At 45.4% G+C, this 25,507-nt stretch overlaps 1 protein-coding gene across 4 annotated transcripts in view; it reads left to right on the forward strand.

Moving 5' to 3' along the window:
• Positions 1-25,507, forward strand: part of Ca12 (carbonic anhydrase 12) — a 67,131-nt gene that overhangs the window by 12,886 nt on the left and 28,738 nt on the right. For all 4 annotated transcript variants that reach the window (XM_021230361.2, XM_005075510.4, XM_005075509.4 and 1 more), the window contains exon 3: positions 24,686-24,865. In XM_021230361.2, the coding sequence (XP_021086020.1) occupies positions 24,686-24,865 (180 nt within the window). The remainder of the gene's footprint in view (positions 1-24,685; positions 24,866-25,507) is intronic.

The raw sequence follows: 25,507 nt of genomic DNA on the forward strand, positions 1-25,507 counted from the left end.
CTGTGAAGACAAAAACCAAAACACTTCTCTTTCCTTTTAGGAGGTCCCTTTACCCATGGTGGACTATGAATTTGTAGATGGGCTGTTATCTTCCTCCTCCTGAGATGTTTTCTGTTCTGATCGAATTTTAATTAATTTTGATGGAACCCAAATCTTTTCTTCTCCTGTGGAGGCGTGGGTTCGAATCCCACTTCTGACACCATTATGTTAAGAGAAGCTTTTTCTTTTGCTAGCCGCTTTGGTTTATCCCCCGCCAGTCGCCTGGGCTCTGCCACGCGAGCCTGTTTCGAGATCCGCATGAGTCCCAAATAAACACACAGGACGCTGTATTAATTATGAAGCTGTTGGCCTTGCTTGTCCCTTACTGGCTAGCTCTGCCTTAAGTAATTACCCCATAATTGTTAATCTAAGTATGTTTCTTACCGGAAAATAGTTCCCGGCTTCCTACCCCCATGGCGTCACATGTCGACTCTCTTGTGTTTCTCCTACCCAGAGTTCTCCTGGACTCCTAGTCCCTCCCATCTTGGTTCCCTATAGGCTCAACAGTACTTTATTGACATAAGACTTCCCCAACACTTCCTGACAGGTGCAACCTCTTAATACAGTTCCTCATGTTGTGGTGACCCCTCAACCATATTATTATTTTGTTGCTACTGCATCATTGTAATTTTGCTACTGTTAGAATTATAATGTAAATATCTGATATTCAGGATATCAGATATGTGATCCCTGTGAAAGGGTAGTTTGACCCCCTGAAGGGTCACAATCCACAGGTTGAGAAAACTGAATTAGGGGAAGTTCACTGAGACAGCATGAGCCAAGTCCTGAGGGTTATGTAAGAGCCAGGGAAAGGGCATTGGGGACAAAGGGACAACCTGCACAACGGTCAGCTGGGAGGCTGATATATAATGAGAACGACACAGGACTTCAATGAAGACAGAAAGAACTGAGGGCTAGAGTCGGAGAGCTCTCAGCCAGCTAGGAAGGCGGCAGGAAGCTGCTACTAGAATGTTCTAGGTAGAAGAATCATGTGAGGGGAAGCTTTGAGAAGGACCATCTTGGCTGTGGGATGAAGAACGGATTGAGTGGAAAACACTGGGAAGGGAGACCAGAGGAATGTGAGGAAGGGGGAATAGCGACATGCTGGAAGGATTTAGCCAGGTATATGGATAGCCAACATGCAGCCTGCCTGAGGATGACTGCCATCCTCAGTTAGGTTTCACCGAGGATTCATGTAGTCCCTGACGGTCATTATTGCCTGGTAGGATAGCGAAGAGGGAGCACAGATACAGCCGTCTAAATTGTGCCCCATTTACAAAGAAGCCCAAGAAAACAGAGTTGGCAAGTGGGCTAGGCAGAGCAAAAGGCCTTGCTTAGCCAGACCCAGGTCCCCTGGCCCTCACATGCATCCCTTTCCGAAGCATTGAGCAACACTTACACGATGCCAGGGATTGTACTCTTCATGACACATCATGCCACAGGGGAAATGCAGGACTGAAAAAAAAGTAGACAGTGTAGACTTGTCAGAGACAAATCACGCTAAATTAATTCGCTTTTCTTCCCCTCGTTGGGATAAAAAGCTTGGTGGTTAAGGAAAACACAATAGACTAATAATACCTGTTGATATAAACAAACATTTGATACAGCTCACTGTGGCATGCTCCTGGGAAATGTGAATCAAGCTGGTGAGACTGCTCAGAGGAGAAATCTCAACAGCATCTAAGGAGGAAATGCAACTTTCTCTGGGAACAATCCTCAATCAGTGCCTTTTTCCTGATCTACAAAGCTAGTTCCAGGACAGTCGGGACCGTTTCACAGAGAAACCCTGTCTCGAAAAACAAAACAACAAAACACCTTTTCTGAGGCCTTATGACTGCAGTGTTCCTTAGGAGTATAGTGGCTGGTGTGAGAACAGGGTGAAGGAGCAGACCTGTGATGCGACTGGCCTGCAGACTCAACAGAGATGCAGATGCAGATGCAGGTCCTGAAGGATGTGAGATGAGCTGGATGCAGAGATGCTGAGAAGAGAGATTCAGCATGCCCACCCATGTTCACACATGACCTCCACCCTTAGCCATGGCCCTCTCCTGACACCTTCATCTCCTGCAGTCTACTTAGAGGGAGCCTCCCGGTTTGTTACTGTCTGGGACTTCACTTATCACTGCTTGGCTCCATCTTAAAGCCACTCTTCTGCTGGCAATTCCCTGAGAGTCTCCACTTTAGATAGACCTGTTGGTGTAATGGGTCCATCAGCAAGGAGGAGGCAGGGAAGGTTCCCATCTTTTTTTGTTTGTTTGTTTGTTTGTTTTGGTTTTTCGAGACAGGGTTTCTCTGTATTGTTTTGGAGGCTCTCCTGGAACTCGCTTTGTAGACCAGGCTGGACTCGAACTCACAGAGATCTGCCTGCCTTTGCCTCCCAAGTGCTGGGATTAAAGGTGTGTGCCACTAACGCCCAGCCCAAGGTTCCCATCTTTAAATGGATATCTAGTAGAAGACTGGAGAACCACAGGGTTGAGTGCTGTCCTTACACCTAATTGCCCCAGGAAGGTCTTTGCTTCATTAACTTAGTGACTGACCATCAGTGAAGACCTTTCCCCAGCGGCAGCTTTTGATCTGGGTCTTGCTGTGTACAGGGAAGTGTTCTAGGGCCTTTGAGTGGTAGTGGGTCAGTAAGGGGTCATGTGTGCCCAGGAGGAGAGTTACTCAGAGTGTGAGGGTGTGTGTGACCATGTGCTGAAGGAGATGTTCCCCCCCCCATGTGTGTGCCCAGGAGGAGAGTTACTCAGAGTGTGTGACCATGTGCTGAAGGAGATGTCCCCCCCATGGGGGACACCCAGGATCCAGGATCTGTGACTGGCTCAGAGGAGGTACTCAGTAAGCATCCATCTACGGACATGGCTCTATGATTCAGAAATGGCACTGAGAACATGACATTTGACCTAGGATGGTAGGTTTTCAAAGGAGACACTAGTATGGAATGAAATACAATGCCATTGTGCGCTAGACATAAAACAAGACATGCAGGGAGCTCTAGATGTGTTCTGGGTGAAGTAAAAGGGAGAACCTACTGTGAAGGTTTGGAAGCCTGCCCCTAAATCTGGGGAAGAACTGAGACTCTGCTGCAAGTCCCAAGCTCCAGTAATATAGTTCACCTTGTTTAGACTGTTCTGAAATGACCCGATTCCTCATGACTGTCCTGTGAGACAGCCGTTACTCCCTGAATGCTGGCACTGAAGCTCAGAATCAAAGAAAGGCCCCCAGGTCTCACAGCTAGTACAGCTTTGAGTGGCAGCACCTGTAGATGGTTTCAAAGCCTCCGATTTCCCCACTGTACTTCACACCTTTAGGAAGGAGTGTTGGAAGTAGCCTATGAATGAACGTTATCAAGTGTGAGAACTGTGAAAACACCATTCTTTTTTCCATTAGGGGAAAACAAGGGTGTAGACACACACACACACACACACACACACACACACACACACACACACACACACTCTATAGTGCTATAGGTCAGCTATCAGAAAGGACTTCCTCATTATAAAAACTACTAAGCATTGGATCAGCATTCAGAGGCCATTCCAACTTCAAACTCCACTCTGAGGAACAGCAGAAAGTTGTCTTTTTTGCTTGTTTGCCTGTTTGAGAAAGGGTCTCAAGTAGTAGTCCAGATAGCCTTTAGCATGCTAGGTAGTCAAGATGACCTTGAACTCCTGACCTTCCTGTTTTGACATCCGAAGTCTTGAGATAACAGGTGTGTACCCCTACCTCTGGGTTTCTGTGGTGCTGAGGACTGAACATAGAGTTTCCTGTGAGCAAGACAAACACTCTCCCTCACTGTACCCCAGCCCACACTGATGTCTTATAATACAGTCTCTACTTTTTCTCTTTTATGGCCTCCCCTGGGACTGTTAAGGGCATGTTTCATGATGTAATAGTCTCCTCCATTGCCATTCTCAGTTCTCACCTATCCCACGGACTTTATCTCCTGGTCACCTCCAGTCGCTGCCCAGACTGTTGAGAGGTTGCTATGGTGAAGAACGAGGGCTTCCACAGTTCCCCGCTCAGCCTGTCTAGTCACTGGCTATGTGGGTACCATGTGTCTTAGTTATGGTTTCTATTCCTGTGATGAGACACCATAACCAAAAAGCAAGTTGAGGAGGACAGGATTTATTCAGCTTACACTTCCACATCACTCTTCATCATCGAAGGAAGTCACGACAGGAGCTCTAGCAGAACAGGAACCTGGAGACAGGAGCTGACACAGAGGACAGGGAGGAGTGCTGCTTACTGGCTTGCTCATCATGGCTTGCTCAGTCTTCTTACAGAACCCAGGACCACCAGCCCAGGGATGGCTCTACCCACAATGGGCTGGGCTCTCTCCCATCAATCATTAATTAAGAAAATACCTTACAGCTGGATCTTATGGAGACTTTTTAAAAGATTTATTTACTATATATACAGTATTCTGTCTGGATGTTTGTCTGCTCACCAGAAGAGAGCATTGCATCTCATTATAGATGGTTGTGAGCCACCATGTGGTTGCTGGGAATTGAACTCAGGACCTCTAGAAGAGCAGTCAGTGCTCTTAACCTTTGAGCCATCTCTCCAGTCTTGGAGGCATTTTCTTAATTGACGTTCCTTCCTCTCAGATGACGTTAGCTTATGTCAAGTTGACATAAAACTATCCAGCACACCATGTTGTCCCATCTTTCTGAGCTCAGTTACCTTATCTACTAAATGAGAGCAAGGTACCTATGTTATAGGGTAGCTGTATAAATAGAAATAACTCAGAACTGTGGTCCGGCCCTCCACTGTTCTTTTGAATTAAGTTGCACAAGAGTGTGGTCTTGGTCTTTTGCCTGCATATTCCCTGGGGCTGCTTTTATGCCACAACAGCAGAACTGGATTGTGACAGAGACGGCTTAACCTGAAAAGCTGGAAATCCTTCTGATCTAGCTTTTTGTAGGAAAAGTTAGTCAATGCCTTATCAGGAAGTTGCCCAGGGCAGTCAATGCTCAGTGAATCATAACTTTGCGGAAAGAACTTTAAACCCACTAGGTCTTGGAGTTTAAGAAAATTTATTTGTGGCTCTAGAGCAGTTGTTCTCAACCTTCCTAATGCTGTGACACCCCAACCATAAAATTATTTTCGTGGCTACTTTGTAACTATAATTTTGCTACCATTGTGAATTATAACATAAATTGCAATTCCTATGAAAGGATCATTTGACCCTCAAGTTGAGAACTGCTGGTCTAGAATGACCCAAGGCAGTCGTAGTCTAAAAAGGAATTGAGGATGTAACTCAATTAATGTATTTCTTGCCTACGAGAAAAACCCAGTACTGCATAAATGGTATGTGGTAGTATATGTCTAATCCCAGTACATGGGAGGCAAAAGAAGGAGAATCAGGAATTTAAGGTCGTCTTGGGTTCCATATCAAGTTTGAGGCTAGCCTGGACTACAGGAGATTCTTGTCTCAAAAGACAGAAAGTAAACTGGGCACATGGTTCTGAGGTCAAATGTTTGTCTAGCATGTACAAGGTCCTGAGTTTAATCCCCACTACCAGGCAAAAGAGAAAAATACACTGAAAATTTGGTGCTGGTTAGGCGGCTCAGTGGGGAAAGACACTACCAATCTGCCAGCCTGAGTCCAACTCCCAGGCACCCATGGCGGAAGTAGAAAACTAACTCCTGCCAATTGTCTTCTGATAATCTTACTCAAATCTTGGCATGCACACTCATGATCTCAATCTCTCTCAAAGAAGAAGTGTGGAGGGGGATCCAGACTAGACACGTGTTGTCCGTGTTCTCTGAGGGTAACCACCATGTCCTGAGTTTTCAGATGGCAGGGGACAGTGCCATCCTGATATGGGCATCAGCCTTGCCTTCATGGGCTGAAGCCCCCTGTGACTGTGTCCTCTCATCCCTGACTTCAGGCCCCTGCTCCACTTTTCTGCCATTATGACCGGCAGTGAGAGCATCCACTCCCTTCAAGAAAATGTTCTCTGTGGATGTCATCTGGTCCCGCCTTCTCTGTGTCCTGGTGGGACAGGAACAATCCTCTGACCTTCTGCATGGCTGAGCTTTGCAGTGGGATATCTCTGCATGGAGTGGTCCTGTGCCTTGCAGGATGTTTCCCAGCATGCTTGGCCTCTGCCCAATAGATGCTAACAGCATGCCCTTACTTGTGGTAGCCAACAATGTATCTACACATTGCCAGGTGTTCCCCGAGGGGCAAATTACTTAAACTGAAAATCACTAGGCTTAGTCTAAAATAACACTGCAGGTGAAGCAACAAGAACTGGGTCCAGTACAGAATAAGTTTAGAAAAGTAGGGTTCTGTGAAAGGGCACGGAACCACTGCGCGCATGTCTGAGTGTCCTGCTGCTTCATTCAATAGGATTCTGGGGGCTCTGCTCTGCTCTACAGCTGATGCACATGGCCTGAGGACCTGGGTAGCTACTGACCCCTGGGTTACTAAGAGGCTTCTCCCCCCCTCCCCTCCTCTTCCTCTCCCCTCCCCTCTCCTCTTAGGCAGGGAATTGGACCCAAGGACTTGTGTATGTTAGGCAAGCAGTCTTAGCTTCAGCTAAGAGAAAAGGGTCTCTCTGTCTTCTCTCTCCCTCCCCCTCTCTCCCCCCCTGTGTGTGTGTGTGTGTGTGTTTTGTGGTATATGTGCATGTAGACATACTACATCTACTTTTTTCTTTTGAGACAGAGTCTCTTACTGAACCTGGAGCTCACAGATATAGCTAGACTGGCTGGCCAAGGAGTTCCACCTCAGCCCTGGAGCTATGGATGTGCATCACTGAGCCTGACATTTACATTGACCTTAGGGATCTGCGTTCACATCCTCATGCTTGCATGGCAAGCACCTTACTGCCATCTTCGTAGCCCAGAAGAGTTTTCAAAATGCTCCCTCCCACAATCCCAGGAAGGCTGCCGTAGGAAGTGCACATGCTTATGACTCCAACACCCTGTGCTAGCTTGTCAGCGTCTTCATTTTTCATATCCAACTCCACCTCAGAGGGAGGTTCTGGATACTTTCTCACTTACTAATGGATTTATCCTTCCCACAGATATCACCAATCTGTTCTGTGGACTGATCATTTGGTGGTATATAGGGGGATGGGGTGGGGTCAGGGCCATACCCAAGGTGGATTGATGGTTAAGGGGAAGCATACCTGAAAACAGATATTACAGCAAGATAGCTCAGTGACTAAAAGTGCTTGCCACCAAGCCTGACAACCTGAGTTTGATTCCTGGGAATCATGTGGTATAAGAAGGGAATAATAGATCATGCCAGAGGCATGTATAAGAAAAAAAGCCAAGGAAAAACGCCACCAAACAACTCACCTTGAGAGACAGGCAGCCTTGGGCTGGAGAGATGACTTAACTACTAAAAGCTAGGTGCACAACCACAACATCACAGAGATTCAGAAGAGTGAGAGATTTAAGGTAATGCTGGGACAAAACCATGTCCTGGAAACAGTGAGAAGTTTTAGAAACAGCTGGGGCTGCAGGGCTGCTTAGAGTCGCGCGCACCTGTAATCTCAGCACTTGGGAGGCAGAGGCGGGAGGATGAGGAGTTTGAAGCCAGGCTGTGCCGCACAGTAAGACCTCGTCTTATAACGTCAAAGGAGAAGAAAGGGAGAGAAAAGAAGCAGAGGCAAGGCAGCATTGTAAGGGTGAAGACCGCAGAGAAAACTAGGACAAAAAAATGGACATTTGAATCCATGGTCCGTGGACATGGAGCTGAGCAGAGTGAGCAGCCGCGGTCGGAAGAGGAGGGCAAGATGCAGGAGTGAGCAGGTAGAGGCGCTTGTAAGATGCTCAGAGCAGAGAGAAGCCAGACCAGCCAGGAAGGATGGTTCACACCCAGTGGACAGACGTGGAAAATCCACAGCTAGTCACGAGTCCAGAGTGACATTCAACTTAGATATTCCAATTTTCATTGAACCCCTGTGCAAATGCCAGTCAAGCCTTGACCCCACCCCCTAGCCTCTCATGTAGAACAGATGAGCCTTGAGAAGGTGGATTTGGAGGAGGCGTGAGGGAAATCAGAGTCCTTCTGTCAGCCGGCGAGCAGCTGCATACTGAAGAGAAGAAGCACCTGTGACATTTGCAAATCTCTCTCTGCCAGGGAAACAGCCTGCCAGGGAGGCCGCCTCTACCCACAGTGTTTACTCTCCCACGGGTCTCCTTCCTGTGCCAGGAACATTGTTACATCCCCTTGTAGCACCTAATATTTGAAGTCTTCTCTTTCTTCCCAGGAGCTTGTTATGAGTAACAGCCTTCTTGACCCCCGGCCTTTTCCTACTGCTTTCCAGGTTCATTTACAGCTTGTTTTCTGAAACTTGAGAGGGAAAAACCACCCATGTTTTACTTTAGCCAACAACTACTTTACACGAAAGGGCAAAAGCAGTATAACTAGAATCAAATACTTAAATTATAAGAAGATCAACTCTATGAATGGATAAGTAAATTGTAGTATATATACAGAACGGCATAGTACTCACCTGTAGAAAGGAATGAAGAGTGACTTTGGGCTAGAAGGACAAACCTTGAAAATGTGATGCTAAATGAAAGAAGCCACTCTGAAATCACATACCATGTGACTGAATTTATATCAAATATACAGACTAGGCAACTCCATAGAGAAAGTGGAATAGCGATTGCCAGGGGCTGGAAGGAGGGAGAATGGGTAGTAACCATTGACTGGGTTTGAGGAGTCTTTTGGGGGTAAAGAAAATGTTCTAGAACTGAACAGAGTTGATATTTTTTTTTTTGGTTTTATGAGACAAGGTTTCTCTGTATTGTTTTGGAGGCTGTCGGTCCAGCTTGGCCTCGAACTCACAGAGATCTGCCTGCCTCTGCCTCCTGAGTGCTGGAATTAAAGGGGTGCACCACCACCGCCCGGCGAGTTGATAATTTTTATACACACTGAATATGTGAATATCTTTGTCTATTATTCCACACAAAAAAGTATACTTACAAAGTGGGGTTGGTGAAATGGGTCAGCATTTCAATTGAACCCGAGTTCAGTTCCTGGGGCCGATGGTGGCAGGCAAGAACTGATTCTTGCGAGTTATATTCAGACACCCCAAACACACACAAGTAAACACATTTAAGTTTTAAAAAGGCAAGTAGGGCTGTAGCTCAGTTAGAAGAGTGCTTGCCTAGCATGCAGGGAGTCCTCGGTTCAGTCTCAGCACCACATAAAACCTAATGTAGTTGTATATGTCTATAGCCCGAGACTCAGGAGGGAGAGGCAGGGTCACCAGAAGTTCAAAGCTAATGAATTCAATAATGTGCCAGTGAGCACTGTGACTTCTGAATCCACAAGTTCAAGGTCATTCTAAACTACATGGGAGTTTAAGGCTAGACCGGGATATATAAAACCTTGTCTCAAAAATTTTTTTTGGTTATTGTTATAAAACAGAGCAGCAACCTTGCCTTGACAGGAGAGAAAAACACAGCTTCAACCACAAGGCCTCCGATCAGACAAGGGCCTCCATCAGCGCTTCTCAACTTTAGCTGAACATCAGGATCACTGGGGTAGCTCAAGACCAGTTAAACAAAACCTTCTAGCCAGGGCCAACCAAGATTAGAAGTTCACAGAAATTCCTGTGTGTGACAAAATTTGGGAAACGCTGCTTTAGGCCAGTGGCTCCAAAATGTGGGCCCCAGCCCAGCAACAGCAGCACCTCAGGAGGATGTACTGGACACGTAGTGTTCAAGGCTCCATCTCCAAACTACAGCATAAGAAACAATGAATTTCAGGAAGCTTCAGTAGTCTATGTTGTAACAAGTATGGTAACCACTCTTCAGAGTCTAGACCATATGAACCAGAGAATACTTTCTTCAACCTTTGAGTACAATTCTAGGAGCCTCTGTTGTGTGCTTGGCTTCATGGCGGCTGTTGTGAAACTATAGAGGCCTATCCCAAGCCCTCGGGCAACCTGTGGGTTAGGTTCTTGGAATAAGAGGGGCCCTTTATGGCTGGTAATATTCCACTGAGTGTCTATGTCATGGTTCTGCTTACTCATTCTTCTGTTGACAGATATGGGTTATTTCCACTATTTGGCTTTATGAATGATGTTGCTGTCTGGCTAGGCTGGTGGCCACAGTCTGCTGTGGACTCAGCAGTTTCACATCTAGCACAGTTCCCTTGTCAACAGGCAGCTGCTTGTTTTCATTATCAGGGTAGGCTAGCACCACGTTAGTAACGTGCTCCACCAGCTTGTCGTTTTTTGTAGCTTCTTTATTGAAGAACTATTTATTGAACACTTAAGGATGTCCAGGCTCTTTAGCAGGAGTCACACATACAGGTATAAAAGCAAGGTGCCGTCTAATGCATTGTGCCTTAGATCTTGGCAATCACTTGGGGAGGTGATATTTAGTAGCAGGCCCTGTGTTCATTCCTTAGGGTCTGGTTCAGTAGGTCTAGGATGGGGCCTGAGAGCCTTCATTGTTTGCTTGCTTTTCTTGTTTCCTTGATTTTTAGCTAAAGGTGACCTTGAACTTCAGATCCTCTTGTCTCTAATCTCCTGAGAGGTCGAATCCCTCCTATGCTCCTCTACACTTCATTTGGTGCTGGGGGTGGAATCTGGGGCTTCTTTCATACTAGGCCAGCCCTCTACCAAGTGAGCTACATTCCCAGTTAGAGCATATATCCTAAGGGCTCTAGGTAGATGATGATGACAGCACTAAGACTAAGCATTCTTTTGCTAAGTGTAGTTGCTGCAGAGGTGAAGAGTGCACAGGGTCCTGCATAGCACAGATGAGGACAAGTATTTTGATCTGCCTCGGAGTGTGAGCACATAGATATTCAGGGAGCTCTGAAGCTCAGCCCCCTGGAATGAAAGGGAACGGTGAGAACAGCACATAGCAGCCCAGGGAGGTGGTGTAGCTTCTCTGTGACAGACAGACTCTAAGACAGCAGGTCCTGCCCAGAGGGTGGCTGAGATGGGGGAGCAAAAGCAAATAGATAATTTACCTTTGGCATCTTGGAAGCCCCACCCTATTCACTATAAAAAGCTTTCTTCCAGAAAGAACTCAACAAAAGCCTTGACGTCGGAGTGTGAATAGTTATGGAGCCCTTTTGCCCCTTACCCCAGCAATATTGGAGAATATTGGAGAAGATTATAGGCGGTGGTTGGTTGGGTAGGGGTGGGTGTGGAAGGGCAGAAGGAAGAGAAGGTTTGCAGTAGTTAGCAGAGTTGATTGACAACCGCAGCCTCATCCTCCCAACCTGCACCATCAGCCCCTCCCACCATGGCAGATACAGAAATGGCAGAGTGGCCTGAGGTGGACTTTACAAGACCCAAGCTGATTCTGCCTCTTTTTTTTAACTATTGTTTTTTTATTTTTTATTTTTTATTTTTAAGTTTAAATTTAGATTAGAAACAAGGTTGCTTCACAAGTCAGTTCCAGGTCCCTCTCCGTTTCCCTGCCCTCCTCCCATGCCCTCCCCCAACCCCGTCCAATATCCCCTCATTTCCCCAGGGAGGGTGAGGCCCTCCATGGAGGTGTCCACATTCTGTTATTTCATCCAGGGCAGGGCCCAGACCCTCCCCCAAGAGTTCAGGGTGAGAGTGCATCTCACATTGTTGGATGGGAGTCCAAAGTCCATGTGTATACTCGGGGTGAATACTGATCTACTGCCCAAGGCTCAATAGATTACCTAGGCCTCCTCACTGACACCCCCAGTCAGGGGGTCTTGATCAGTCCCATGCTGGATTCCCAGGCATTAGCCTGGGATTCAAGAGTTAACCCTTGTCAGGTCAGCTGTTTCTGGGGGTTAAACCAGCCCAGTCTTAATCCCTTTGGTCATCAGTCCTCCCTCTCTGTTACTGGCTTTCTTGAATTCAGCCCAGTGCTTAGCCGTGGGAGTCTGCCTCTTCTTCCATCAGCCGCTGAATGAAGGTTCTGTTTCCCAGACTCTCTGGCCATGGGATTGTAGGCTGGCACTCCCCAGATCTATGTCTAAAATCCATATATGAGAGAGTACATGCCATGTTTCTCTTTTTGTGATTGAGTTACCTCACTCAGGATGGTTTCTTCCAGTGTCATCCATTTGCCTGCAAATCTCAGGATTCCATTGTTTTTTTCTGCTGAATAGTACTCCATTGTGTAAATGTACCACATTTTCTCTATCCACTCTTCGGTTGAGGGGTATCTAGGTTGCTTCCAAGTTCTGGCTATTACAAATAATGCAGCTAAATAATGCAGCTATGAACATAGTGGAACAGACATCCTTGTTGTATGAATGGGCATCTTTTGGATATATGCCTAAGAGTGGAGTTGCTGGGTCTTGTGGTAGGTTTATTCCCATTTTTCTGAGGAATCTCCATACTGATTTCCAAAGTGGCTGAACAAGTTGGCACTCCCACCAGCAGTGGAGGAGTGTTCCCCTTTCACCACATCCTCTCCAGCATAAATTGTCATTGGTGTTTTTGATTTTAGCCATTCTGACAGGAGTGAGATGGTATCTCAGAGTTGTTTTGATTTGCATTTCCCGGATGGCTAAGGATGTTGAGCACTTTCTCACGTGCCTCTCAGCCATTTTAGACTTCTCAATTGAAAATTCTCTATTTAGTTCTGCAGCCCACTTTTTAATTGGATCCTTTGGTGTTTTGGAGACTTGCTTCTTGAGTTCTTTGTAAATTTTGGAGACCAACCCTCTGTCAGATGTGGGGTTAGTGAATATTTTTTCCCATTCTGTGGACTGCCTTTTTGTCTTGCTGACTGTGTCCTTTGCCTTACAGAAGCTTCTCAGTTTCAGAAGGTCCCCTTTATTAATTGTTGATCTCACTGTCTGTGCTACTGGTGTTATGTTCAGGAAGCTGTCTCCTGTACCAATTCATTCAAGGGTACCACCCACTTTCTCTTCTAAGAGGTTCAGTGTGGCTGGATTTATGTTGAGGTCTTTGATCCATTTGCATTTAAGTTTTGTACATGGTGATACCTATGGACCTATATGCAGTCTTCTACATGCCAGCCTCCAGTTATGCCAGCACCATTTATTGAAGATGCTTTCTCAAACTTTCACTGTTTGCAGATGATATGATAGTTTACATAAATTACCCAAAGAACTCTACCAGGGAACTTTACAGCTGATTAACACCTTCAGCAAAGTGGCAGACTACAAGATCAACTCAAGAAAATCAGTAGCCCTACTATATACAGATGATAAAAGGGCTGAGAAAGAAATCAGAGAAACATCACCCTTTACAATTGCCACAAACAACATAAAATACCTTGGGGTAACGCTAACCAAACAAGTGAAAGACCTGTATCGCAAGAACTTTGAGACTTTAAAGAAAGAAATTAAAGAAGACATCAGAAGATGGAAAGATCTCCCATGCTCTTGGATAGGTAGGATCAATGTAGTAAAAATGGCAATCCTGCCAAAAGCAATGTACAGATTCAATGCAATCCCCATTAAAATCCCAGCACAATTCTTCACAGACCTTGAAAGAACAATAATTAATTTTGTATGGAAAAACAAAAGACCCAGGATAGCCAAAACAACCCTGTTCAACAAGGCAATGTCCGGAGGCATCACCATCCCTGACTTCAAGCTCTATTATAGAGCCGTAGTCCTGAAAACAGCTTGGTATTGGCACAAAAATAGATAGGTAGACCAATGGAATCAGATTGAAAACCCTGATATTAACCCACACACTATGAACATCTGATCTTTGACAAAGAAGCTAAAAATATACAATGATTCTGCCTCTTAAGTAGACCCAAATTAAAACAGATACAATGAAGATAAAATCTGGATACAAAGGATGGCTTAGAGGCCTTTAGAAAACTGTCTGTTTTGATCAGTTTATAAGGCAAAATCCAAGGGAAAGAGTGGCCTTTGCAGCCCTTGGAGTTTTCTAAGTAAGGAGTCACCCTGGCCCTCTCGTCTTTGTTCCCTGTCCCAGCCAAGGCCTGATTAATCTATAACATTAACAAAAGCAACATTCCCCTGCTGGTGTGATTCCTTGACCTCTGTTAGTAAATAACACAATCAGAAGACCTCAGCCATCAATTATTAACCTGTGGTCCTGGCAGCTTCCTTCCGCCTGGCTGGTTCTTGCCTTTATGCTTGTATCTGACCACCTTATAGACAGGGGCAGGTCAAGTCCAGCCAAGTATGCTTAGGTTCATTATGAGAAGCCATATATATTTTTAAAGAATAACTTCTCAATGAACTCCAGGAACTAAAACGTACTTTAAATGTATTTTATGATGTGACTTCTGTATCCAAAGAATATCCTGGAGATATGTGTTTTTTGGTTGGTTTTAGAAGGAACAGAGGGATCCTTCCCTTCTCAATGGGATTCTGGGGCTTAGATGCATTTTCTGTGGTTCCAGTCACAGGATCAGAACTGATAGATGACCTCTCTAGAGAGAGGTGGGTTCCAGCCCCCTGAAAGGAAGATCTCTTCTACATGTGAAGGACCATAAATGAGTAGGTGTCAAATGATTCCTGCTCAGCCTCACTACAGAGCACTTTATTCCTTGGCAAGAAACCCAATGGACCCCGGGTTCTTTCTGAGTGCATGTCTCCTGGGCACATGACATACACCAACTATGAGCTTTTGCAGGCCCATAGGCTCCCCACGGTCTCCATCTGGAAGACTGTTCGGCCAGCTTTGTTCATGGGTCATTTTATCTCACTCTTTAAGCCTCAATGTTGATGGCACCTCCTTCAGGAAGTCTGCCCATACCACTGCCCAACGGTGGTTCTCCGTTTCCTCCATCACAGCCCTTGTTCAGTTCCCTCAAAGCACCAATTGCAGACTGTAGTTATTTGACTTGTGTAGAGGTTGTTTATTTGTGATTCATTACTGGTCTTGATCCCTGGAGTGTAACTCTACAGGGACAGAAAGTAGATCTGCTTTGTCTTCATCATATTCAACACCAGGTATAATACCTGGTACACTGAAGGCACCTTTTGAAGAAATGAATAAATTAACTTTAAAATTAAATAGCAGCCCAAGGAGGAAGTTGATTGGAGATTTTTCTCATTTATCCATTATATGGCTACTCAGGTGTGTGTGTGCTTGTGCATGTGTACGGGCATGTACACATGTGTGTAGAGGCCAGAGGTCAACCTTGGGTGCTGTTCCTTATTTTTGATGCATGGTTTCTTACTAGGACCCAGGGCTTGCCAGTTTTTAGGCTAGGCTAGTTGGTCAGTGTGCCCCAGAGAGCCTCTCCTGCACTGTGATTATAAGTACATGCACACATAGCTTTTTATGTGGGTGCTAAGGATCACATTCACAATCTTATGCTCGCATGACAATTCACCAAATGAGCTCTTGCCCCAGCTCCTGAACACTGCTTTTATTGTAACTGCATTCAATATCGTTAAGTGTGCATTCACTTAACATTCACATTGTTAAGTGGTTTACAATCCCTCATCATTTTCATGCACGTTTATGTACTAGGACTAGCCACCGTTTTGCTTTCCCTAGATCTCTGAATACAACAAACTAACCAAAGTCTTTGAGGGACTAACCGAAACCTACACATGTTCATTGTATAGAAAATATGATGGTTGATTGGTATAAAATCTCACCAATATCTAGAATGTCAACTTTGCCACATAGTCAAGTTCTGATCTGGTTTTGTAGCCAGTCCAAAGAGACATGGCCTGTAGCCAGTTGCCAGGCAGCTGCCTGCCTTAAGCATTCACAAAGACACCCAGAATATTGACCTCAGAGAGTGTGACCAAAAAGTCAGGGCAGTAGGCAAGACTGAGCAACCAGTTTTTAAAGAAGACCCCGAAGGCCAACCTTAAAACCAGACACAATGAATATACATTCATTTTTTATTATTGTTGTCAATCCAAACTCCATAACTCCTGTCAAATCACAAACAACAAACATTTTCTTTAAAACTGTGGGGCTGGAGAGATGGATCAGTCCCTCGCAAGAGACTCAAGTTTGATTCCCAGAATGCATGACAAATAGCTCACAACTGCCTTTAACTCCAGTTTTGAGGGATCCTGTTTCTTCCTCTGGCCTCTATGGGCACTGCACTTACATGCACATACCTGCACCCACACATATACACACATAATTAAAACTAATAAAAATTATTATTAATTTTGAGCACACAGGATAGTCAGTGAGAAACTGTAAACAAGCCTCATGGGTAATTACATGTATCATGCTTTTATTATTATAATATGTGCTATAATGTGGATGTATCAGGCATATAAACCTAAGAAATTATTTAGCACATACATTTTTTTACCCAGACACCATGTCTGCAAACAGGTTATAAAATTATCCTTCAATCATGTGCATAAATTATTTGCCCAGAGCAATAGTGGGTCTCACACTGTGTGTGCAGAGCCTTCTGAGCAGTGAGGCTACAAACAAATTCCTAAAATTGCTTTATGAGATGGTTATAGAAATTTGAAAACTCACTGGATATTTAATGTTAATGAGTTATAAATAAGTGTTACATGTGAAATGAGCATATGGTTTAAAGAACCCTTATCTTTAATGGTACATAAATATCAGCAGTGTCTTAGTCAAAGTTTCCATTGCTTTTATAAACACCATGACCAAAAAGCACTTGGAGAGGAAAGGAATTATTTCAGCTTACAACTCTCAGGTCACATTCCTTCACTGAGGGAAGTCAGAGCCAGAACTTAAGACAGAAACCTAGAGGCAGGAACTGAAGACACCAGTCTGGCTTTGCTCCCCATGGCTGGCTCTACCTGTCCATGGGTGGCACCTCCCACAGTAAGTCAGGCCCTTCCACACCAGTCATTAATCAAGAAAATGCCCCACAGGCTTGCCCACAGTCCAGTCTGGTTGGGGCATTTGGGAAGTTCCCTCTTCCCAAATGACTGTAGTTTGTGTCAAAAACTAGCCAGCACTAAAAGATTTTCTTCTGTAGTTGAGAGAAGGAATGGAAGAAGTTGGGGTACATGGTCTTTACACTACATACTCTCTCTCTCTCTCTCTCTCTCTCTCTCTCTCTCTCTCTCTCTCCCTTTTAAAACAGGGCCTCATGTGACCTAGGCTGGGCTTGAACTCTTGTTTTACTTCCTGAGTGCTGAGATTACAGGCATGTGTTCATTCCTGGAGTTCTGAAGTGCTGAGGATTGAGGCCCATCTCCAGCCCATACTATGTGTCTTTACTTTTGTTAATGCTTAGAAATTTTTTGTAATTAAAATTCAAAACAAGATGCATAATGAGTTGAATGTGGTTGTGCATGCCTGTAATCCCAGTACTTGAGAGTCAGAGACTGGAGGCCTGCCCCAAGTGTGAGGCAAGCCTGGTGTATGTACTGAGTTCCCGGCCAGCCAAGGTTACGTGATAAGACCCTGTCTCAAAACAAAACAAGCAAGACCAAAGGACAAAAAAGCAAAGATAGAGTGTACATTAAAAACAACACACACACACACACACACACACACACACACACACACACACACACACAAACAAACAAACGAAAAAACCAGAGATGGGTACAGCGTTAGAGACCACAGCCGTGTTTTTAGGATGGCTGGCTTGCTCTGGCTGAGTCCCTAGGAATGCCAGTCATTCAGACCGCTGCCTTCCCATAGCTGATCCTCCTCTCCCATCACGTTGCAGCCTGCAGAATCTCAGGATCTCTGGTTGGGGTTTTCATTATCTGGGTGTCATTTTCAGACAGGCTGCTGTGTTCTGGTCTGCAGCATTCACTGAGTACCTTCTTCAACCAGGATGAATTCTGATGTTACAGGGTGGTCCACCCCCTACCCCCTACTCTCTACCCCCCCCTCCTGGATGCATGGTCAGGACTACTTTTCCAATCTCTGAACATGCTGTACCCACAAACTTCATGACTGTCCTGTGCTGAAAATCTGTGCTTTTCCAAAGCTCAGCTGTAAGTCAAAGCCCAGTTCAAATTTTGCCAAAGCCAGTGTGTGCTTTATTATGGCTGAACTTCTCAGCCAGCTGACCTGAGGTTCTCACAATGGCAGTGACTCAACCCTTTCTGCACCTGAGTTGCCAGAGGCTATCTCCAGACTACAGCTTTCTCCACAGATTTTAGACCTTTAAAGGCCATTCCCTATGAACACAACACGGCGGCTACAAACCGTGGATATAGACAGTTTGTTAAGCTCATTTCAGAAACTTCAGCCAAAAGGCATGAGAAAGGAACAGTGGTTACAAGGTTTGTTCTGTTCCTTAGTGGGGAGATTTAAATAGATTTCCACCAGGCAGATGGCAAAAGAGGTCAGGGACAGAAGGCTGGCTACAGGAGAAAGAGAGTGGGGGGCTGGAGAAAGCAGCACCTTTGCAAACCTTGACAGTCTGTGAAGAACAGCTCATGTCTGCTTTGTCTGACTGGGGGATGGGGAGAGCATGCTGTGAATAAGGGAGCATTTGGACGACCAGGCCACAGAAGCAAGGCCAGCACTAGTGCAGTCTGGTTACGGCAGGATGGTGGGATCAACGTGACTGAAGCAGGTGAGGGAGCCTGGCAGCATGACAAGGAAGGCAGAGACTGGGCAGCCTGGGGAGGGCCCTTGCAGGGTGGTATAGGGAGGGTCTAACCTGAGGTGGAGGAGGTGGTGATGGCAGCTAGGGGCAGGGGGCGAGCAGGGCTCACCGACTGAGATTTTGCGTGCTGCAGGGGTGAGGCCCAGGGGCTCTCTAACAAAGGCACTGGGCCATCAAACTGTGACCTGCGCTCAACCTGTTGACTGTTGCAATGTGTGGACCTTACTGAGCACTAAGTTTTGCAAACAAAACAAAACAAAAATGATTGACAATTTGTAAGCTGGCAGCTCTCCCTCACGAAGCCTGCACCACGTCGTGGATATAAGCATCCTTTCCCTAAGTGCCCTCTCTCCTCCTGGCATCCATGCTTTGATGTCAGCTTCAATTTTGTTTCATACTGATTCAAACTGAAATTACTTCCTTCTGCACAGTCAGGCTCCTTACTTTCGCCCGAGCAGATGTCTTTGAAAGGATTCAGGCTCCTGTGTCCTCTACTGCTAACGCCATCTTCCCTAGTGTCATCTGAGATGACACTCAAGCATTATTGATTTCCAGAGAATGAAGATCCTCCAGGTTTCAAGCTGAGACTTTCTCATGTCTTCCCCCTCAGGGAAGGCAAGTCTAGACTTCAGATCCTGGACAGGCAGGATCTAGCAGGATGTATCCCTGTTCAGCAGTCAAGTAGTTTCAAAAACTCATAAAATTCAAAAACATCATCAACTCATAAAATTAAGGGGCCAAAATCTCAAGAGGGGGAAATTGAGGCTGGATAGGAAAATGGGAAAGTTGAGAGGACATAAGATGGGAAAGGGTCCCCTCACTCTGGTGACTGGCTGAAGCCTCTTTTTAGCTGAGAGTCAAGAATCTTAACATAACTAAAATACACCGTGAATACTGCCACACAGAGACAGTATTCTCTTTTCCATAGAGATATTGCAAATAAGAATGTTAAAAGAGCAGAGTCGAGGGCTGGAGCTCAGTGATAGTGAACTTGCCTGGCATGCATGTGGACTCAGATTATCTCACCAGTACTGTAAATAATAATAATAGTAGTTAAAAAGAATGCTAGTGTAGCAATGAATGACTTGTGAGATGGCTCAGTGGGTAAAGGCGCTTACTGACAAGAATGATGGCCTGAGTGTGATCCTTGGGGACCTACGTGGTAGGAGAAGAGAACAGACTCCTACAAAGTTGTCCTCTAACTCTGCATGAACTCAGTGGCACATACATGTATGATAAATGAAATTTAAAAGGCAATAGATTATGTTTAAAGCCTAATCACATATAACCCTGGAATTTGAAAAAAGTATCACATGGTATATGATATATATGTGGGCACACAGGACAACTCTGTAGACTCAGTTCCCTGCTTCCATCTTTACATGGGTTCTAGGAATCGAACTCAGGTCATCAGGCTCTTTCCTTGCAGTCTTTCTGGCTCAGGACCTTTGGATTTAACCTCACCTCGTCCCCAGCTGTAGCTTTCTGAGACTCTCACAAACAAGTGCATGAACTCTGCCTACAGTGAAAACATGTCTTTGTAACTTAGACCTGGTGAAGATCCCATAGTCTCTTGTGACCTTTGTGTTCAATCCTACCAGCCTGAAACACCCAGTACTTTTAGAAACCACCCAATGAACACATTTGCTAAAAGAAAAAAAGAACATCTCTTAGAAACCTTTTGAACAACAGAACTTCAGAAATACCAATACTGTATCTGTTGCTAATCCTAAAACACTTAAATACAAGCCCCTCTGTAAGTCTGCACCTGTGTCTTTTGTCTGTACTGCTCTTTTCCTGTCTGCCCTCTGTCCCCTAACACCCTCACAAAACTCTGTTAGCACCATCCTTCCCTTCCTCCCTCTCTCCTTTCTTTTTTCAGACAGGGTTCCTCTGTGTAACAGCTCTGGCTATCCTGGAACTCACTCTGTAGACCAGGCTGGCCTCAAACTCAGAGATCCACCTGCTGCTACCTCCTGAGTGCTAGGATTAAAGGCATGCACCCCACCACCCAATTTAGCACCATTTCTTAATAAACTCCAGCTTAGATTCCTTGGGGAAAAGGAGATATGATCTATGTGTAAAACTGAATGCTGACTGGATTTGGTAACAATTCTAACTTAACTTTATTGGGGTGACAGTGGTGAGATTTTGCTCTGAGCGCTCATGGTTTAGGAAAGCCTCCCGAGACATGTGCAGATGAAATCAAGCTGGTTTGTTTCTGAGTTATCCCGGCAGATGGAGAAGATGAAACAGGACCAGCCATAACTCAAACTGCCACAGCTGGGTGATGTGGAGTTCACCTTGCTTATCTCTCTCTGCTGTTGGATATAATTGAAATTGTCTATACAAATAATCTGGTCCTCAGATAATGCAGTTCCTGTGCCATATTAATCCTTTAGATTTTAAAACAAAGATCTTTCTGCTTATTTTTGCCATCAGTAGGGAAATTCAGGAACTAGAAAGAAACAATGTTTTGCTTATACTTGGGAAAACAAGCTTTGGTATATATATGGTCTCCTTCATGATCATGTGTTAGGGATAGGAATGGGGTTCCAACCAGTGGAAGAGGTGCCATGGAAACCCAGAGCAAAGGCAAATGTTTACAGGAACTGCTTTGTAAGAGCTGCTCCCAGCACAGGCTCTCTGGAAAAAAGCACGTGGCAAGAGTCTGAAAGCTGGGGCTGGTTATGTAGCTCAGCTGGTAGAACGATTGATACATAGCACCACCTAAGCTAGGCATGGTGGCGCATGCCTGTAATCCAGCACTGGAGAGATGCAGGCAGAGGATCAGAGGTACACAGTAATCCTGAGAAATATGAGACACAGTCTCAGTTAAAAAAAAAAAAAGACTGAAAGCTGAGACTCAGATGAGAAATTGTAGCCTCCAGTGCCCTCCCAGGTCGAACGTGGGCTGGACAGAAACTGGAAGACAATGACAGAGTCAGTTGCTGTCATGTTTGATATTGGTTGTGTAGGGACTTAGCCATGTGCCTCCCTCTCTTGATTCACAAGCATGAGGCTGCAAGACAATGTCCCCAGCTGTGAAAGCAGAGTCCAAATGAGGCGCTGGAGGGATCTATAAACTCTAAGAAGCCATATTTACCAGGCCACATCCTGCACTATAGGATGGAAAGCAGGCTTCCTATTCAACAAGTAGTCCCAGCCACTCAGAACCAATCCTCACACAGGTGAATTTAAAAGCTAAGGAGAGACATTCTGAACCTGAACAAGTGATCTCAATTTCAAACCTTTTTTTCTTTTTTAAGGCAGGGTCCCATGTAGACAAGCTGGTCTCAAACTCACAGTGTAGCTAAGGCTGGTCTTGAGTTCTTGATCCTCTTGCCTCTACCTCACAAATACTAGGATTACAGAGGACCAGCTCAGTGGGTAAATGTGTTACCTGTGAAAGCCTGAGGTCACAAGTTCATTCCTGGGCCCCGTGTGATAACACACAGTATAGTGGCACACATCTATAATCCCAGCATTCCTAAACAGAGATGGAGGGCAGAAACTAGAGAATCTAATCTCCCCGGAAACTCATAGGCCAGTTAACCTGGAGTATGTACATGCATACATACATACATACATACATACATACATACATACATACATACACAGAGAGAGAGAGAGAGAGAGAGAGAGAGAGAGAGAGACAGAGAGAGAGAGAGACAGAGAGAGGAAGACAGTGAGAGACAGAGATAAAGACAGACACACAGAGACAGAGAAAGACACACAGAGAGAGAGATAGACACACAGACATTAAAGAAAGGAGGGAGGGCAGGAGAGGCAGCAGGAAGGAGCGCTAAGGTTCTGATATACACCATCACAGCTGCCTCCAACTCCTTTTTTTTTTTTTAAGAGAAAAAGGCACGTGAGGGACTTCAAACAGGTAATCAAATGCCCTCAGAGAAAACTAAGCAGGAAACAGGTGGGGGAATTAGTAAGCCTGTGAGGACCTGCCCTGCACCAGGCACTGTAGGAAATGTGGGGATGAATGAGATGCTCCTCACCTCCAAGGAGAATGGGGGAAAAAGGGGGAGGAAACAGATGCACAAAGTCCCCCAGATAAACACCCGGGGAGAAGACACCAAAGCTTCACGAACCAAGTCAGGTAGCTCTGCTATTAAGCCAAAGTCTAACTTCATCTCAGTATTTCATCCAGAAAATGCTTTCATCTCCTCCCCCTGGCTAAGGCTAAGGTTATAGATTTTTAGAAGGATCAAAATTACTAAAAGAAAGCAGGCTGCTGACAGTGAAGGAAGCTGGGGGTGGGGTAGGTGGGAAAGGCTCTTTAGACCCTGCGACTGGCTTGCCTGTGGACAGAGGCCAGGACTGGGGAGGTGGTGTCTACACCCCAGGCAGCCCAGGGACACCGGCATCTGGTGCCATCGCTTTTGAAGCTGGTTCCCACTGGGCATCTTATCACACGCACTGGAGCCGCCTTGACATGAACAAGCCTCAGCGAGCCGTTCCAACGTGCCTGGCGAAGAGAGTGAAGGTGCTTAGTCCTGTAATCTTCATGTCCAATCCTGACATTTCTCCCAAGGCCGGCAGCAGCTCCAGCAGGGAGCATGACCTGGCTGTGATCACCTGCCAAGGTGGTGGGACAGGTGTTGCTGCAGTCTTGTTGTCTGGGTATTCTGTGTCCCCACCTTATTTTCTACTGAAGGCCTTGGCCGCACTGACTCTGCTCTCTTTAACATGCTTATTTCTCTCACCCCCAAATACCCAGTACGGCTCTGACTTCTAATGATGACTATGTAGGACATAATTTACACAATTTCCTCCTTACAGCCTCCAAAGATCTCAGTTATTTGGGAGGAAATATCTGCCAGTAGCCTGAAAATCCATTTAATTACCATGGTGGATAATCTTTTAAACCCAGATTTACATTCTTTCAAGATTCTTCCCTGGGGGAAGTACCATAGTTCTCAAGCTTCCGGATGCTGTGACCCTTTAATATGATTCCTCACGTTGTACTGACCCCCAACCACAAAATTAGTTTTGTTGCTACTTTGAAACTGCAATTCTGCTACTGTTATGAATCGTAATGTAACTATCTGTGTTTTCTGATGGTCTTAAGTGATACCTGTTGGACCCCAGGGGTCAGTGACCCACAGATTGAGAACTGCTGGTTTATCTGAACATGGGATGTTTTCATTCACAGAGCAGTGACTGTTATCCAGCTTTTAGCAAGGAGCCTGAGCCCTGGATGGTCTTCATTTTTAAGCCTGTTTCTCCTCACTGAGGACTTGTCAATTTTATTACAGTAATTAGACTGTAATATTACCAGGCTTCCCTCTAGTTAAAGCCCTGTTGTACATGGCTTTGTGATTGCAGGCCTATAATTACTCAATATTTTTCAAGTATCCCTTTTGAATTGCATCCTGCACTCCAGATGTGGGTATCAGGAGTCTGTATCCCCAGGGTTTCCTATCAGGAACATCACACTGTGAATCCACCAGCCTCAAAGACATATTTGAGCTATGGCTAGTTAAATAACAATTACACCACCTTATACAGTTTGGCAGACTCATCATATTTTCTCCACTAGGATACCTGCTTAGATGTCCCTATAGTATCCAACTTGGTGACCTCAAGACCTAGAGTAATCCCTGGCACATAATAGGTGCTTAACAAGCAGATGGTAAATTAGTGAATCACTGGTCTTCATGTAGGGAGTATATATATATATATGTGTGTGTGTGTGTGTGTGTGTGTGTGTGTGTGTGTGTGTGTGTGTGTGTGAATATGGGAATAAAGTGGAGGTTGGGTGGGAGCCCTAGTTTCTGGCCTGGGCTACTCTAATCTCTCATCCTTCACAGCACTTTAATGGCAGATGATTTTGAGATGTTTGCTGGGCCTGATTCTAAAAGCTGGTATCTCTAGGTCTTGAATAGTTTATCTTTAAAACTAGGGTCGACTCTTCTCCCTCATAGCAGTTACAATGAGCAAAGACGTCAAATATTTCTTCTGACTCTCCCCACTCTCAGATGAAGTCCACAAGGATGCCAGGAGACCAGCACATACACTTGTCTCATGTAGAGTAGAGGTTGTCTATGGAAAGATAAGGGAATAAAAAGGAACTGTGGTATAAACAGAGATTAGAAGGCAAGGAAATTTCCTTTCGGAAAACTGAGCTTGAGCTTGCTTGGATCTCTCCTTCTAGGTCCTACTGGGGAAAAGAACTGGTCCAAGAAGTACCCATCATGTGGGGGCCTCCTACAGTCCCCGATAGACCTACATAGTGACATCCTCCAGTATGATGCCAGCCTCACACCCTTACAGTTCCAAGGTTACAATGTGTCTGCTGAAAAGCTGTTGAACTTGACCAATGATGGCCATTCAGGTAATGGGGAGACCTTAAAGACCCTGAAAGTCAGGTCTAGGCCCCTCTGACTCCCTGCCTGACTTTTTCATCTGGCTGGGAGGGATTCCCCTGAGGCAGCCCGGAGAAGGAGCTAGGAGGAGGCTGTGAGGCATGCCTGGCCTACTGTCTTATGTATGGGTGTGTGCTACAGTTCTGGCTCTGGTGCTTCTTCTGGGGCAGCACATCTCAGAAGCACATCTCTTGTGGGGAGGAGAGGGAGAGATAGGTCTGACCCACTGGTCCATTGGCTAAGTTGCCAGGGTGAGTTCTGGGTCAACACAAACTGTTCAAGGCACCAGCAATTCAGTTGCTGAGGGTAGACACTCAGGGTTTAGAGTCAGACAGATTGGGGTTGAATCATGACTTTGCTACACACACACACACACACACACACACACCACAGCCCAGGTTTAGAGCGAGTCTTTCCAACTCTAATAATTCAACCAAAAAAATCCTCACAAGAGTGCCCAGCTGCTTAAGTTGTAGTTGATTCCAGATGTAATTAAGTGGAAAACCAAAATTAGCCTTCAAAGATACTAATGAGCCATCGGACTGGGCAAGAATTTTGACTTCCTTGAGTTGTCATTTGGAAGACAGACTCACTGATCTGTTCAGTGAACA

The sequence above is a fragment of the Mesocricetus auratus genome, unplaced genomic scaffold, assembly GCF_017639785.1.
Source record: "Mesocricetus auratus isolate SY011 unplaced genomic scaffold, BCM_Maur_2.0 Super-Scaffold_100691, whole genome shotgun sequence".
In the NCBI taxonomy this organism is placed as follows: domain Eukaryota; kingdom Metazoa; phylum Chordata; class Mammalia; order Rodentia; family Cricetidae; genus Mesocricetus; species Mesocricetus auratus.